We start from the raw sequence: 18,210 nt of genomic DNA on the forward strand, positions 1-18,210 counted from the left end.
AAAGTGTCCCTTTTCAAAACCATGAAATCACACCAATTCGAAAAGGAGACTTTGGAGCCAGGAAACCAGCAATCCCAAAGTGCATTGCTTCTTTGTGCTTTTAAAGAAGCAATCATTACAGTTTACCATTCACGGGATCTGTCAAGGAAAATACATGGTTCATATTTTTGCGTGGAGTAGCATAAGAAGGTTGACCTGCATATGAAACTGTGTGAAATGAGCATGACAAACTTACTTTAAGTCAACCTTTGTATAAGTCTTGTATTTGATATGACTCATAGGAATATAAACATGGTTATTCTCTTGACCGAATGAGCAGTAAAGTTTAAGCAATTTTATCTGGAACTATGGTATGTGTGGTCCATGCCAAGTTTCTGTGAGTCTTGCATCTTACAAGATTTTTGTGTATAATCAGGAACGCAGTTTTAATTTTAACCATATTTGTGATTATCTATGTTGCAACGTCAGTATATACCGGTGGTCTCCAACCCTGGTCCTGGAGAGCTACAGGGTCTGCTGGTTTTTGTTTTCACCTTAAAATCAGCACCCAGTTGAGACCCAAGACACCAGGGGAGTTGAACTGTGTAATCAACTGCTCTAATTGCTTCATGAAGTGCAAAGTCACTATGAAAACCAGCAGACCCAGTAGCTCTCCAGGACCAGGGTTGGAGACCACTGGTATATACCATATATAGCAAATCCCCTCAAGGCCAATGGCTTCCTTCTTACCTAATGGCATGCAGATGTCAGAGATATGTGCAGATTCGGTATGATGCAGCTTGAGTCATCACACGCACGTCAGGTGACAGAGGGAATGGTTTCTCTATAGTTTACTGAATCCAGCCAATGGGTGACTGCCATCGTTGATTGCATGTAAGCCTCAGGATAGGAGCTGACGGTGACCACAGACCTCAAGTACAAACACTCTGTAGCAGGTAAATGTTGATGGTATCCAGGAGGAATGGCACTGTGGGGTACTGTTAGGCTGGATCTGAGATCTCAGTTATGCCTGTAATGCTCAGACTCTGAAGGCTGTTGTGGACATGGAAATCAAGGACTGGGTATAATTGCAGGGTTCCCACTCATTTTAGGAAATCATTTTCCAGGACTTTTCAAGGACAATTTCCATGACTTGGGGGGGGGGGGGGGGGTGGCTAATAAAAATGAGAAAAGCTGAGAAAAATACAGGAAAATATGCAATCTCAGCTCTAAATATACTGCTTAACAGCTTGACTTTTAGCCTAGCCTACGATTTTCCAGGACCACACAAATATTTCCAGGACATTTTGTAAATTTTCTCATTTTTCAGGTGTTTTCAATGACAGGAAAACTAGTCAATAAATTTCCAGGTTTTCAAGGTTTTCCAGGACGAGTGGGAACCCTGAATTGTTATAATGGAGAAGGGTATGACCCCAGACAGAGACATTAGGCTGGAAAGCAACCTCATTTTTCACAGCTTATTGCTTGGAGCAGCAATTTAGATTCTGTATGATTTTATTCTTTCACACAAAAGCACCTTGATAACTGGATGACGGGGTGCTCAGGAATATGCTCTTGTCTTCTCTAGTCTAGAAGCCCTTGCGAACAGGAGCTCACCACAGAGATATACAACATGCTTATGAATGAGCTAATTGTAGAACCTCTGCGGATCAGAGTGCCGGGTGTGTCTGAGAACAAAAGACAGTTCAGAACCTCATGTGTGGAATGGGTCCAGATGCATAGCCCAGTATAAGCAGGGAGACTGCCTGCAGCGGCCTCAGAGCGAGGCTTTGAGGCCTCAGAGCGAGGTCTCCAGGCAGCAGGACCCTCTGCGGATGTAGTAGCGCCGCACCTCGGAAGAGTCACCGCAGCCTTCAGGGCGATGCACGATGAGGACGGGAAAGAAGCGGGCGTCGCGGTAAGTTGGCGGACTGTCATTGAGGGCGAGCTGGCTGGAGGAGCGGCAGCACTGCTCATCGACACAACAGCGCTCTGTCAGCGTGCTGCTCCGGCTGCGCCACAGCCCCACGGTCCGCCGCGACCCATACATGCGGCACAGCGAGAAGCGCGACGTGTCCAGGGACAGCCGCGAGTGGAAGGCGTGGCGGGAGAAGATGGAGGAGCAGCTGGAGCTGGTCGCCGCCGGCCCGTGGCCGTCCTGTCGCTGGCAGCAGCGCTCGCAGTCGCGCACCAAGGCTCCGTAGCTCCGGGCTGCGTAGCTGTCGCGCAGGGACAACCGCGTCTCCCCGGAACCCGAACCCGAGCCGCCCAGGTTCATCAGCATGGCCTCGGAGTAGCTGGGAATCAGCTGGCGGTTGGAGCGGATGTGCCACTCCAGCTCGGTGCTGTCCACCGTCTCCGCTCGGGGGAAACCGTAGCTGCCACTCCGTATGGGCACGTTATCCCCGGAGGGGGATGGGCTGCCATTGCTGTACTCCAGTCCAAAGAGCTTCTCCACGTGGTAGTGCACGTAGGCTGTGCGGTACTCCACGAGGACCCGCAGCGGCCAGGATAACATGAGCAGGGCGGCCAGCCAGAATGCCGCGTGCGAGGTGTACCAGGGCAGCCGGTCGGGGTCCACATAGGCGATTAGGTGCTCTTTGAAGTCCACGTTTTTCAGCTGCATCCCCTCCCGCGCCTCCATGTAGTCGTCCAGCCCCTCTATCTCGGAGAAGAAGTGGGCGCGCTGGTTGAGGTAGGCGTTCTCAGGCCCGGCGCCGGCAAAGCTGAAGCACTTGGTGAAGCGCAGGCGGGTGGCGGGGTGGCCTTCCAGGCCCCGCAGGTCGCGCGAGACGTCCCGCACCCCGCAGCGCGCGTAGTCGAACTCCCCCTCGGCGACGTGGGTGTTCACCCTCTCGTGGTACACCTGCGTGGTGGTGTAGGCGTCGCCGTTGCGGTAGCGGGTGACCTGCCGGGTCCGGCGCACAAAGTGGTAGCTGATGGCCTTCCACCAGACGCAGGGCCGGGCCTGGCGCATGCGGAGCACGCGCTCGTACACGCTGTCCACGTCCGCCTTGCACTGCAGCTCGGCGCGGGCCCGGCAGTGCCAGCACTCCACCAGGTACACGGCGTACAGCATGAGCAGGAAGGCCAGCGGGATGTACACGTAGCCGTCCGAGCAGGGGCTGTCGTGGTAGATCATGGAGCGGCCGCCGCCCCCGCCCCCCCGCAGGGAGGAGATGGAGGCCGTGAGGGAGGAGGTGACGGAGGAGTCGAAGCTCAGTTTAGTCACGCGGGTCAGCTGACACCAGGCCACTGCCCCCAGGCAGCTGTACATGAGCAGAGAGAGCAGCAGGCAGCGCCAGTGCGACTCCCGCCACATGGAGGCGCTGAGTGACTGCTTCACCGGCCGCTGCTGCAGACAACAGGGACAGAGAGAGAGGAGAGTGAGTCACAGTGCCTGCCCCCAGCAAATGAACAATGGTTACATTTACATAGCACTTCACAGGGGGTCATGACCATTCAACCCTATACAATAGCCAGTATTATTGTTAATATTAATAGCCACTTCTAAGAATATTGCACAGAACTGTTAATGCACTTACAATTATTGCATATTGCCAAGTTTGTCACACACACACACACACACACATACAGTATAATTATCCTGCACATGAGTTACCACATGAGTCACATTTGATTTGGAGGGCCATTTTTAATGCTCTCTATTTATCCCTTGTTCAAAGCTTGAAAGCCACATCACATTCTGAACAGATTTACGTTAATATTGGCGGATCAAGGGCCTGAGGGATGAGGCTAAATTGAAATGTGATGAAAAAGAAGGGCAGACCACAGTGTCTGGTATAAATCCTAAGCCAGCAGTGAGGAAACATATCTGTGGCACAGTGTAGCAGATCAGGCCAGATCTGTACAGCACTCCCATCTCTCACTTCCAGTTTAATTACTTGCATCCATGCCTGGAGCCTGAAGATAATTGTAATTAACCCCCTACCTACCTCCCTGCTCCATTAATTAGCTTCAAAGAACAACATGAATTGAATGGAATGGCTTGTATTCATTAGGCACACAATGAGCAATTTCAGACAATTAACTTCAAAAGGCTTCGTTTTTTTTCTTTGCTAGAACTGTCAAAAGAATTGAGGATAACAATAAAGAAATCTAATCTCTTTAACTGCAGAAGATCAGAAACTATGACAAGGTCGTAACTTTTCTGTGTATGCACACATATTTCTGCCATTTCTAATTATTTGAGGATGTATCGTAAATATTCTGAATAAGCGGTTAAATATCAAAAGCAATGTTTCAGAATTTTGCTCTGATTGACTGGATATGCTAGAAATTCATTTAAACTGAGCTCTTAGTTTTTCTCAGTTATTTACATACATTTCCTGACTTGAAACTCATCACACACATTTCCTCTTTTTAAAACTACAGCTTAAAAATAAAAACACTTGCTTATTTGGCAAAACTTCTCAAATCTCATATAAAATTACATGTTACAAATGAATACTTGTCAGAATTACAAATTACATACGATGTACTCGTATGTAAACTAAATTAATACACAAATAAGACCAATACTCATGCACAGAATGTTCATGTACACTGAAACCACTGAATCAAATTTTCTAAAAACAGAGAATTAAAACAAAACAATGGTTACAAAGCGAAATGAAACAATGTTCTCCAAAACATGTCAAATCAAATACTTGCATAAAAACATACAATAATATTTGTTTATCATCATCCAATAATAAAATAGCCTAATATTATGACCAACTACACATAAGTGCACTAAATAAAAATTAGTAAAAACTTTCATCAAAATGTTTCTCATATTTTCTATGCAATGTCACTGGCATATTTACAAATTACTTCAATTGCTAGGTTCATTTTAGAATTGTATTAGTTGCCATATGCATTCAAAACAATCAGTGCAAAATAAAAATGTTTTGTTTTTCTTTGAAACCATTTTTACAGAAATAATTACAATTTACCAGGAGCAAAGCAACATGTGTGCCAGCTGAATTATCCTGAAAACACACTTTGTTTCAGTCTTTTAAGGAGCCCTGGGTGGGAGAATGCCAGTCCTTGATTTACTGCACAAGGGATGACTCTGGTTGATTGGGCATCTACAGTCTTGTGCCAAATACACATGAAATGTGCTGCTCCTACACAACGACTGCACAGCTCAGCTGGCGGACCTGACAGAGACCGTATGCTTCTCTGTATTTACCCAAATTGAGAGGGACAGCACAGTAACAAGACAGACTTAGGGGTACAAATGTCTGTTTTAAATGAGAAAAATCAGGAATAAAAACCTTTTACTTGTGTTCACCTTGTACTGTGAACACACATTAACACTGTGTCTCTGTAAAAAATCTATTCTTTACATACCGTATCTACAGTAACTCTGACACCACATAAAACCTCAATCTAAAAAATACTAGTCATCATATGAACAGCAAGCATTGTTAATTACAATAGATTATCCCACAAACAGAATATATAAATGGAAAATGTAACTATCTAAATGCATTTTTTTCTTGTACAATCATGTGACCTTGTTCCACACATGAATACTGTCATATAAAAGTTTCAGAAGAAAATCTTTCCTCAATAAACAGTACTTCACTACACAAAAGAAAATCAAAACAAAAGCCTGTGTAGGCATGACAACTTTATACAAAAGAAAATAAAAAACTATCAATAAAAAAATGTATGATGTAGTTGTGACAGTTGATTTTTAAGAAATTTGGTAGTTAGGAAATTTGTGTTTGCATAAGTGGTACATGAATGAATGAAATGTCCTGCGATTGCTTCACTGTTGAGATTTGCTTTTCCAAGCGAACAAAACAAACGGTTTGGACAGAAAATTACAAAACATAAAAAGGAAAAACAAAACGAAAATGCAACAGAGACAGTAAATTACTATAAATACAGGATTTATACTAAATTCTTTCTACTAAAATGTTTTTGTCAGCTTTGTGAATGATGAGGAAGTATGAGACACGGCAGATCCACCCCAGACGTACAGTAAGTACGGCTTAATCTCTGCCTCCTTTGCCCAAAGAAGGGTCATTGGCAGTGGGGACCTCATTCATAAACCATTCAACACCATTCAGGAAAAAATCTGCAAAGAAGTCTTAAAACCTCTGACCTCACTTCATGGGGTCCATCCCACAGGCAAACATGGTACCCTGAGATTTCGAGTATTCCCCGCATGCACAAAGAGGTCAAATTAATTATGTGGGGACAGTCCCAGACTTGTAGGTACTGTGGACACCCCCAAGTTCAGTTGCAGAACAGGGCCTCAAAAACAACCAACTTTAATGCAAGACTATGAGAAATGCAAAGGAATTAACACCAGCTTTCATGACTAGAAGAGAGAAAGCAATTATTTCGGTCTTAGCTCCCAGCTTGTTGTACCTTGAATGATTGCATTACTTCAGGCAGATATAATTCAATTCAATTTTATTTGTATATCGCTTTTTTACAGAGAACTGTCACAATGGCACTTTACAGAGTAGCAAGGCAAGAAACAGAGCAAAAAGAAAATATATATTTTATGAAAATACATTCAAACTCTACACACAAGAATACCTGCAAGAAAAGAAAGTGAAGTGAGAAAGGAAAATACTAACATCGAACCCAAATTACAGTACAATCCCTACAGCAAACCTGCATAGAGCATAGAGCCAATGAACTCCAACAGCTAGGGGACTACCACTCATTTATACATTTAGACAATGTCCCAGTTTTTAGATGACCAGTCAGTATATCTCTTGGCGAGACGTGGCACAGTCCATAGGGTGATCGGTTCTCAAACCACATACGAGTCCCCCCCAGTATGGGTGGGGGTTTGGTCCCCTGCTACGGCACGTTCTGAGCAGTGATCCCTTCTCCGTCTGTTACCCTCTCTGCTTATTCCCTGTCTGAATAAAGCACAGAATTTGAAAGGAGGGTGGACTACCAGTTTCTCTTCAACAATTTTGATAGGACCAACAATAGGCAGTGTATGAACAATAATATCAATTTAACAGTCAAACCATCTGTATTTGTATATGGCAGGATACCTGGAGTATAAGAAGGGGAGCAGGTGCCCGTCCTTGGAGTACATGCACAATCCCACAGGAAAGTCTTAAGTTTTCTTATTGCCAATTGCTCCCAGCTCAGCCATTTGACCAATGAGAGGTCAACCTAAGATCACAGAACTACAGCCAGAGAGGGATGAGAGATAGGCATGTGAAAATCATACAGCCAACTTCACGCCTCACAATTCACACAGAAGTTCATTGTATAACTATCCATTTTATTATACTAGCTTCATACTATTGAATGACATTACTATGAATCTGTATATCTCCATATACAAAAAGCCTTTATTTTCACATTTAGGATAACTGAAATTATTCAAAACCTAAATCAGTGTTCAGTTAACAGCGCACTCCAAAGCTAATCAGCTTAGCTACAAATGAAATTCAGAAGAACTGGTGGTTGCCCAAGATTAAGAGTCGGAAATATGAGTTTAAAACATTAATTTCAAGCATAAGCCTTCAGTTTAAAAAAAAAAAAATGTCTGAAAAGATTTCAGATTTCCCTCCCTCCCTTCCCCCTGCTGTTTCTGAGTGCACAAGCTAACAGTGGCTTCCCTTTAGTCTCCTTAATATGAAAACTGAGGCCATCTTCACCCTAGTGGAGAGGCTGGACATTAATACAAATACACCATAATTCACAAAAATCTTCTCCCCAATGCCCTACATCTGCTTTTATGGGTCTGGAGGCTCTTCTTTGTGGAGGGAACAGCCAGCCATTAACAATGCACTTGATATTTATGAGGGCTGAACAGCAGAGCGGGACAATGTAATGTAAATAATTGAGCAGCCCAAAGAGAATAGATAAAATATGGCCAAAAGTGAGCGAGTGGGAGCTCGCTGTTCCGAAAGGAAGGGATTACACTTCAGACGTAGCCTGGGAAATGCCAGCATTCTGCTGCAGCAGAGATGGAGAGCAGCAAGCCAAATTTCTACCTCAACCTTTTTAAAAGTAAGGAAAATACAGTCCCACACATTGTTCTTGCAGTAGTGAATTTACTCACATTAAAGTTTTGGTCATTCTTATCTTTATCAGAACACAAAATGATCAAAACATTAGCACGAGTAAATTCGCAGTGTGCATGTTTTTTCTCCTAAATATAATTTTTAAGTGCACAAAACTGTTTATTAGCCTTTTTAACATTTCCAGATGCGATGCTAATGGTTGCCAGGCTTGTAAAGAATCACAGTGAGACCTGGCACCTGTGCTGGTTTCCATAAGACACAAGTGTGGGATTCGCATTGCCCTCACAAGGGGCCAGAGTCACAATTAATGGCCATTCGGTACTGATAGCAATGCAGCGTGCCTTGCCAGTTGGCAACATGTAATTTTCTATTTGAATATGGATTTCTGGGATGTTCAAAAAGAGAGAGGAGACTGCATAAATGTGGTTCATTAAGTAGCCTGGCTAATTCACAGATGTTTGCATTACTTACACGATGATAAGAAGCAGAAAAATAACTTCAAAAAGCAGTAATTCAGTGTGAAGTTGGTTCTTCACAGCAGGTGTTTCCTAATTTCCCCATACATAATATGGTAACTACCCTCGTGGAAATTGCTCTCAATGCAATAACTCTATTGAAACCTCTGAATTCAGACATCCTAGGTGTGGCAAATATTTCCTATAAAATGTTTTATTATCTGGAATACAAAAAATGCTGTTTATATTCTGAAGTGCCCATAAGATAAATTGTAGGTAAAACTACATTAAGTCTGCATGTCATTTCAATGAATGCTCTTCTCTCCATTTTATGGGTATACATTACACAGGGGGTAATATTATCAAAAATATTGTTTAGAATTTTCACTCTTGACACTCAGCCCAGAAGTCTCAATGATTAATTTGATATGAAAGTTATACTGTAATATATTTTTCTATTTTTTTAGTGTACCTCCTTTTCTATTTAGACAATGGATAGTCCTGATATTCATCATGACCCATGAATAAGTCTTTTTTTTATTTCAAAAAGTTTTCATTGTTGTCATTGTTGGTTTTTGCTGGTGTCTATGCATGGGATATTGGAATGTTAATGTATGTTTGTATTCTGTATAAATGTGAACCACTTTGACATAAAATGAGAAAAGATAACGAAAGGGGAAAAGTGGACGTAATACGAAGCAGACTACTTCAGCTGCTATCACTCATGAGTGACCCCCTGCTCACAGGGACAACAGGTTATAAATGTTTTGTGTGTGTGTGTTTTTATGCTCTTTTGAAGATTTTTAACTGGAAGCTCAGCACTAGCATATTCAATAAATGTTATACGTGAAATTTGCAACCTAGTAAATGTGAAGAATTTGTCCTTCTTTTTGTCCTTCTTTTGGAATGCATTGTTTTGCCTCCAGCACTTTTCCTGAATTTTTGTCACTGTGTGGTAGTCCTCTTTATCTTCCCATGCATAAAATCAAAAATGCCCTTTATCACACAAGAAAACTATACACTAAAAGCCCTATTCGGACGGCATACATTTTACCAGGGGTGATAGGGTAATTTTGGGTAACACTATTCAGTGATTTTAATACCATCCTACCTGGCAATTTCTGTGTTTTTCACCCACTACCCATGAGAAAATTAAATGCCAAATTACCTACTGTTTTCAGCTAATTAAGGCGTGCTCTGATAAATTTAGTGCCATTCGAATAGACAGCTCTTTGATTTTACAGAGAGATAACTAAAATATTTTGGCTACTGCATGTTGGAAAAAGACTAAAAAATATGTTAGTGTGGAATGTGTAGTCTAATCTTTCTTGCTACAGAACAAAACCTCAAATATCCAGTTCATGAATGAATAAAATCTGCCATTACAGATTTAAGTTGTTAGCCTACCACCTATCCACGTATACAAATTTGAGAAAATGTGGCCATACTGGATGCAGAGGAGTTACGATTCTAACTATGGCATCAATAATAAGACAAATACGAGTCAGACCACAGGAGGGTATTTTAGACAAGTTTTGTTTTTCTGGCTGACTGAAAAACAAATGATCAAATGTTACAGGCTCCCTTTCTGTGCTATCCACTCTCACCACCTGCAACCCATGCCCTTGCTTTCCTGAAAACGTTATTTTCCAGAATAGTTCATGAATGCTCTACTTGGTTCAGATCTGCTGACTGAGAAACTCATGACATATGGACAAGTATGGACGTCAACACCATGCTCCTTAAACAATTAGGCAACTACTCTCTGACTGCTCTGTGAAGATGATCACTCAGTACCATTGTATTTCCTGACTTCAGCCTTGCCTTCTAGGGGTATGAATGCACGCAGACAATGGCAGTAAAATGTGCAGCACACCCCTATGGAACCATTTCATTGTTGGAACACTTTTGTATTCCTTTTTTGTTCACTAGCTGTATGTCTACACACAAATACTTACTGTACTAACATCTAATTCTCAATCATCATAATTCTCACGTTTTCTTTTACATGCAGTGTCTTAATTTTGAATTTGCCAAGAAAAAATGCAAGTGGCTGAGATAAGGGTGTCTTAACATACGTAATACCGTAATGAAACCTACCAGGAGCCAGCTGGTCAGCACAGAAATCCTGGGGAATCTGTCCAGGAGGGAAATCACACACACACCTGAGGACTGATGCTTAAACCTGTGACCCTCAATTGCAGAAAAAACATCCACTCAAACTGAAGTCCCAGGGCAAAGTCTTCTCTGTGAACAAGGGTCTGCACTTTGAGACGGCATGGCTGTGTTTCCTCCTCACACAATAACTGCGGCAGCCCCGGACAGGATGCACAGCCTGCTGCCAACTGTTCGCCCCTCTTCAGCAGAAGCACTTCTCCCTGAGCTGTTCCAGGTTGCTGCTTTATAATGACTTGGCTGTCCTGGATCAATACAGACAGTGCGCTGGGTAGGATGACAGAATCAGACAGTACACAGCACAAATGGGAGGAAAGCGGAACCCACACTGCCAGCCCTTCACAAGCATTCCATTCATGCAGCAAGATCAGTTTCACTGAATTCAGGTTGAGTATCTTGCTCAAAGATACAACAGAAAGGCAACTGCAGTGTTCCACTTGGGATTAGAACCTGCAACCACTCAGTAAGAAGCACATTTCTCATCTGCTCTCCACCCCAAGCTCCCATCTCTCAACAAGTGATTTCCAGTGACTCGGTCCCTGTCCTTCATTAAAGTGCCCTCAGGGGACCCTGGGAAAACTTGAGAAGCTGAGTAGATTCATGCCAATTTATTCTCTCAGTTAACGAGGAAAGCAATCAGTCTTATCAGAGTACTTATTCCCTTCCCCATCCTGGGTGAGTGCATGCCTGGAAGAAGTGTTAGGCGGGGGGAGATGGTGTGCCAGATTACAGTAATTGGTTTTCCTCATCTCTCCTTGCAGCTGGAAGAAGGGTTGCCAAGCCTTTGAGAATACAAGTAAAAATCCCCAAATCAGGTGACCTCTGCTATCCAACTGCGTTCAGGGCAAGTGCAGAGGTGGAGAGAGTGGAAAGGAGGGTTGGTAATGATGTGCCAAGTCTGAGTGTCAATTGCACAGCAGGGGAGGAAGCATGAGACCTGCTATCCTGCCACTGTCTCTACCTTCCATCAGTCTATCTATCTAACACCATCTTTAGAACTTGCTTGTCTGAACACCTAGCTCACCAAACATAAAAACAGGTGACAACAGAGTAGATTTAAGTTTGTAGGGCAGTATTCTGTTTAGTTCATGGATTTAAATACTAGGTTACATGAAAACCACATTTTAAAACACAACACTTCTTTCTTCCCCTTATATTTCACTTTTTCACCAAATTTGAACCCCCATCCTCAGGCCCATCCCATTTGTTAACGGTGAGCTCAGGAGGGTGCACACTAGCATGCATTTACTCTGAAGCAAGCTCTCCCAGCCACTATTCCATTCCCCCCCCCCCCCCCCCCCCCCCCCCGCTCCCCCCCCCCCGCTTCATGTGTAGCAGGCACAGGTAGACCACAGGCACCAGATGGATCAGAGAATTTTCCCATTGTGTGATGAGGTGGGGCAAACCCTGTCAACCCTGACCCTCATACCCTAGGGGAGCTGCTATGGCCAAATGAACGTCATAATGTCAATGGACACCAACCGTGCCCAGTTGGCACTGGCGAGATCAAGACTTCATCACACAACGAACAACTCATTTCTCAGCAAGACGGATTACCTAGCAGGCCTCAAAAAATCACATATTTAGTTAGATTACCTATTACTGAGGTGAATATAAAGATTTAGACCAATCAAAGAAAGTTGCTGGAAAGTCAAAGTGATTGTTTTCCTGTCTCAGTGATGACAATGACCTGCCTTTGTTATAGTGATTTTGCCGCAAGAGAGTACAAATTAAGATGGCATCACACCAAACAAAAAAAAAACACAAACAAAACTTTTTTTGTTTTGCACTGGTCATATTCATTTCCTTATTTCTAGACATCAGCAGCCTCTCAAAAGTGCCACATAAGGCTAATAAATGTCACTAAAACAGCAGAAAAGGGCCTCACGCCACATGACAGAACCAGGGGCGGGCCGTGTGCAGGATGTCTGGCGGAGGAACGGCGGACACTGGGAGGGCTGTGCATAAGCAGCATGACTCAAAACCTCCCAAAAGGCCTCGCCCTCTCCCATGTGTCAAAGGGAACCCTCACAGGACAGCCATAATAACCATGACAAACAAGGCCACTGCATGGCATATGCCACTGTACATGGTCAACAACATGAAGATAGCCATATTGGATGAGCGGTGGCGATGGAACCAGCCTTCGTGTGGTCAAGGCCAATTCACCACCAAAAAATCTGCCTGATTGACAAAGGCGTTTTCTGTTAAATGAGCGGAAACCAAATTCAAGATGGCGGCCGTGGCCGCCATATTGAATGAGTGGTGGTGTCACCGATCGAAACCAGCCTTCGTGTGGTAAAGTCCAATTCACCACCAAAAAAAATCAGCCCGGTGGACAATGGCGTTTTCTGTTAAATGAGCGGAAACCAAATTGTTGACGGACGACGGACGGATGACGGACGGAAGGGGCCTTGACATAATGCCCGTCCTGCCTCCTACGGAGGCCGGGGCCATAAAAACTGTAAGATGGAGAATGGTTTAGCCAGACAAATATCAGTCATGATGCCATTCCTCCTTGGAGAATAGGATGCGATGGCAATGTGCACAGAGCTCATCCCCAGACAGAGGCAACTATACGGAGACGGAACGGAAACGTAGCCCACAGTGCACAGCACACATCATTAGCGGTGCACAAAAACGAGGTAAACACTGACTGCGCAGGATTTACAAACATCAGTGAACATACACACTGACAGAAAAAGCACAGCAGTAGAACAGCGCATCGCTGTAGAATAATACCTTCCAAAGCTCTAGAATGCAAATAAAGATTCATACAAATAAATTCAATGGGATGCTGAATCTGTGGTTCCCTGCCCAGAAAATGTCATTATTCAAAAAAAGAATTAATGTAAGCCTGTTTGACAGATTATGACAGCTACCCAAAACAGGATTAACTATTGCAATTAATGACATGAAAGGGTTTTGAAAGGTTGAAAACTGACAGAAGGATGTTACAGCTTTTTTAAAACTCAGATGTGCATGCTGGGATGCTCTATATGCTCTGAGATGCAGTTAAATTATACATGATTTTCCCTCTGTGATTTCAAGCAATGCAGACTTGACACCATTTAAAACTCATCTCTGTTCCTGAGCCTGCTGTTCTTTATTAGACTGTGTGTTCAATTCACCTTGACAGACAAGAGTCCTTGTGTCCCTTCATGAGATCAATACACACAATCTACCAGCCAAAGCAAGGCAGAACATAGATAACAAACGAGTAACTGCACCAATAGCCTGCCAGTGACGTACACATTCCTATAAAAGTGCCTGACAGCTGAAAAGTTTCGTCCTGTGAGTTATACACTGAACGGTTTACCTGTTTTGATTAGCATGGCAGTGCGCTTAGAAGTGCTGAGGAGACACGGTTTAAATCAACGGAAAATGCACACCTTCAACAAGGTACTTAACCTGGAATATGTGAATATATATTGAGTCATACAAATGTAGAATCTGTAAAATATAAAGCATACTATTGCTGTGGATAAGACATACTGTATATATACATAATATTATGTATATAGACATAATATTTTTTATGACAATACACTGATTCTCCACAGTCCACCTGGGGCAACTCTGTATGTTCCAAATAAACACATGCTTCTGCATGCTTAGGTTCTCCATATGTCCGTGCGCTGTTATAATATTATGCAAGACCACACTGGCACAGGGGTCGAGAAGACAGGCGTATAGCCCAGAGGTTACATATCATGGTTTCTGATCTGGATACTGCTGCAGTTCCCTTAAGCAAGGTACAGGTTGTGAGCAAAAATGGAAACAAATTAAAACTTAATTAATAGGGCTTTGGGCCAGCACATGTAGCCAGCACAGCCTGTATGTGCTGCGGAATTCTGCAGGAGGAATACAACATGACTCTTCTACAAGAGCGTGAATCAACTCAGGTTTCGTTGATAGAAATGGTAAATGCAGTGTCAAGTATTGTTCCAGAATATACCATCAATTCTTGATTGATTTTCAAATTAGGTGACTGAGAAGTCCATGATATTCCCAGCTGGGGCTCTACTGTTCTACCATCTATATCCAGCTACATGAATTGATTGTATGTAAAAAAAACACAGTCTGTGTAAGTCGCTCTGGATAAGAACATCTGCTCAATACAGAAATGGAATGCAATGGTATATGGATGACATCACTGCAATGCTCCTCAAACCTTTGGGTGACAACTCTACAGATGAAAGACTCCGTCATTTTGATGTTGTCACCCCTCTCAACAGGAAGGAGCTTTAACACAGGGGTGAGGATGACCACTCAGAACCACTAAGTAAACATCAACTTTGCTTTCTGAGGGTACCTGCACAACTATGCTTTAATCCAGGGGATACAGGTTTTGAAAAAATGGAAATATAGTGTTCCAAGGGTTCTGGTGGTTCCATAATGGTCTGGGGCACACCTGACCATGAAATTGATATCAACCAATATTATGCCATTTGTTTTTGTTGTGATGGAGAAATGAGGTTGAATTTCCAAATGTAACACATAATTTACAAATAACTAACAAAAACATAGTTTTTTAGCTACTAGTAAAAATACATACAGTATTAGAAGTATGGCCAAATACACGTGAACTGTTTTCAAAAGTATTTTTGAAGGCATTTGAAAATACATTTGAAAGAAATGGCCTTGTATTTGGTGGCTTTTAGTAATCTGTGATTTTTAAAATTCCGTTTGGAAACATTAAAAAAATAACAAATTACTAAAAAGCCACCAGGTTTGACATAAAACTCCTGAATAATGTAAGGGTACTTCAGTTAATCTGAAAATCTATTTTGCATATTGAACCCCAGACAGAAGTACCGCTAGGGATACTACACTGTTGACCAGTGAACTTCCAACAAATCAGCAGGTTACAATATATGTGTGTGTGGCAAAAAAGGTCAGTCAACTTTAACCCTAACATCAGTGATTCACAATTTGGATGTATAAATGTAATCATATATATATTCGCTGTCATCCATGAGATATATAGATCTGCAATGCTCCTGCACAGAATCGGATTCCTGTGAACAAGCAGCGTAACATTAGAACGTCTCCAAACACAGATGAACATGACCATATGACATTCAGTCTTTTAGAAGGAATCCTTCTCAGGTTTCCCCCTTGAAGTTTCACGGGTGAAGGTTTGGCCAGAGTAGAATCATTGAGGGGGAAATCATTGAGAACAACTACAATAACTACAGGAAATATATTGACCTGTAATACTCACTCTTCTTCACTGGTGAAAAAGAACACAAAAAACAACAAAATCAAAACCAAAATCAGAGAAAAAATTAAAGCACAGGAAAAAAGCTGCAGCAAGTTAATTGTCTCTTTCCGGTACCTGTATTCCAAAAGAGGTCCAAGCTTTTTTTTGGAATCTGTTTCTGTTGTATATCAATTACACTGTCTGCTGTATCTTGTACCCCTTTAAGTGCAACTGAGTCAACTATCCTGGATGTTGATAACAATCAATAGATTGGACAAAAAAATACCCTGTATTCTGTAGAGGAGCAGTGGACAGAAATAGCCTACTCCAGGTGCAATTTTAAACCTTCTGTACATCATCAGATACTTATTACACACACCCATTCCCAAAATATGGCAGACGCTTTTGCAGACGTGTAGAAAGGAAAATAGGCTATTTCCTCTAGTTTTGCATACGATAACAGTTTTTACAGGCTTTATTCTATGATAAGCGCTCTATTTGCAACCTCCTTTAAACTGTGTTGGTTAGAGCTAAATGAGGGATTTTTGTTGAGTACGGAGCTACAGGTTTTAAGGTTATAGCGTACACATCTCTTTCGATCAGAATGGCAAATCACGGTCAGAGAATTTGCCAGGCACTGCAGGCAACTGCTCGAGTCTCACCTCTTCCAAGGCGTCGATGCTGGCCGGGGTGCCTTCGATTCCGTTCGGGGTGCTGGGCGCCGTGTCCTCCGCAGCAGTATCAGTTTCCAACTCTGGAGACAGCATCCTGCTCTCTTGGCATCGCAGAAACGCGGTACTAAAGCCCAGTCCCTTTAGGAACCCTGTTCTGTCGGTACCCGCTCAGCTCCTTCCCTTGTCCCGATCCACTGCTGGTCCGGAGCCAAGGAGGACGGGGATCCCGCTCAGGGTGCTCCCATAGCAGTAAACAGGGGGGCAGGGACGCTGGGACTGCAGAGGCTACCCGATCTGTTCAAGGACGGTGAAAAAGGAAATCCCACAAACGAATCAGGTTGTAGCCCACGTTGAGCACAAGCCCCCGCGTACCCTGTATGCACGCCATCGCAATATTACAGACTACAACTCTGAACACCGCAAAACGGAGCAATGCCCGTTTAAATAGGGGGGAAAAAAAACTTAACCGTGAACAATTTTAAGAGTACGCTAGCGAATAGCTGCAGCAAGCTCCATGCACTACAAGCATCTCAAATGTTGTTTCAGGATCGTGAAACACGTTAGCTAAATGGTCAAAGTGCAGTCCACATTTCATGATCCGGTGTCCTTGAACAAAATTGTGGGATACGTCCTTCACGTTTTAATTGGCAACCGACTCCCTCTTCTTTGCTGCGTCTACAGTTTATGCGCTAGCAATAGAACATTACGCAAAAAGGTCTGTTGAAAAAGCGTTTTCGAAAAGCCTTCGCTGGGAGTCAAGTAAACCACGTTCTTCTCTGCAGTAGCTTAGTATACTGCAATATCAGAGCTGAGATAACGACCAGAGAGGCATTTTTCATTGATAAATTCAGGACCATCGTCTCTGCTGTACGACTGTGCTCAAATACACTATTGTTGATAGTGATAGATTATGCAGAAATAGGTATAGAATGTTATTGAAACATGTGATGCCTTACAATTACCTCTAGAAAACCAATTTGTTATGTTAGGTTTATAGCCGACAGCAACACATTTCTGTGTGTAGACTACCGTGATTATTATTATTATTATTATTATTATTATTATTATTATTGCAATGATGATGATGGTGATTACAATTATTGTGAAATTATTTTAATGCTGCTGTCATTGACATGATTGCTTTCATGCCAGTAAACATCAATCACAAAAAGAAAACACTTTGTAGCTAAAAGAGAATTTGCCAATGCTCATACATCTAAAGGTGCTCACTGAACAATGATCCACTCTGGACAGCATGAAAGCAAAGACAGTATGAAGTATGTCAATGTGAAAATCATTGGCAGATAACTGGCTATTATGCTCATGCATGTGACCTTCCAATCAGCTGATTTGTGGACTCTTTATAATCATCAATGTTCTGTTTTTTTTCCCCCAAGTAAATATTTAATCATAAATGCGCACACTCATCCACCAACACACACACGTGTGCACACACACACACACAAACACACACATACATTTCTCAGATCTGCTTAGCCACACAATCAATAAAACCTCTCTGTTATGATTACCTAATGAGACACTGGCTACCATGTATGGAACCCCAAGGAACCATTCAGTGACGCATTTATAATCATCATTAAATCAATGCTTTGATTACAAATAGGACATTTGAAGACTATTTGAACTGTTGAACAATCTATTGTAATTAAAATGAAATGTCTTCAGGATCATATGCT

At 42.6% G+C, this 18,210-nt stretch overlaps 1 protein-coding gene across 3 annotated transcripts; it reads right to left on the minus strand.

Moving 5' to 3' along the window:
- Positions 1 to 636: 636 nt before the first annotated feature.
- LOC118221324 (transmembrane protein 151B) lies at positions 637 to 17,497 on the minus strand. Of its 3 annotated transcripts, XR_004764092.1 has the most exons (4): positions 16,499 to 16,608; positions 10,556 to 10,592; positions 7,017 to 7,154; positions 6,452 to 6,875 (listed from the first exon to the last, which is right to left on the minus strand). XR_004764092.1 is itself a non-coding variant. In XM_035406296.1 (2 exons), exons 1-2 carry the CDS (start codon positions 16,601 to 16,603, stop codon positions 1,778 to 1,780), a joined length of 1,662 nt encoding a protein of 553 aa, XP_035262187.1. In that variant the 5' UTR covers positions 16,604 to 17,497; the 3' UTR covers positions 637 to 1,777. The 3 variants fall into 3 exon arrangements, 1 of the variants encoding a protein (XP_035262187.1); XR_004764091.1 differs by lacking the exon at positions 10,556 to 10,592 and having other exon boundaries at positions 16,499 to 16,612; XM_035406296.1 differs by lacking the exons at positions 6,452 to 6,875; positions 7,017 to 7,154; positions 10,556 to 10,592 and adding an exon at positions 637 to 3,334 and having other exon boundaries at positions 16,499 to 17,497.
- Between the last annotated feature and the right edge of the window lie 713 nt (positions 17,498 to 18,210).

This window comes from Anguilla anguilla, chromosome 1 (genome assembly GCF_013347855.1).
Source record: "Anguilla anguilla isolate fAngAng1 chromosome 1, fAngAng1.pri, whole genome shotgun sequence".
Lineage (NCBI taxonomy): Eukaryota > Metazoa > Chordata > Actinopteri > Anguilliformes > Anguillidae > Anguilla > Anguilla anguilla.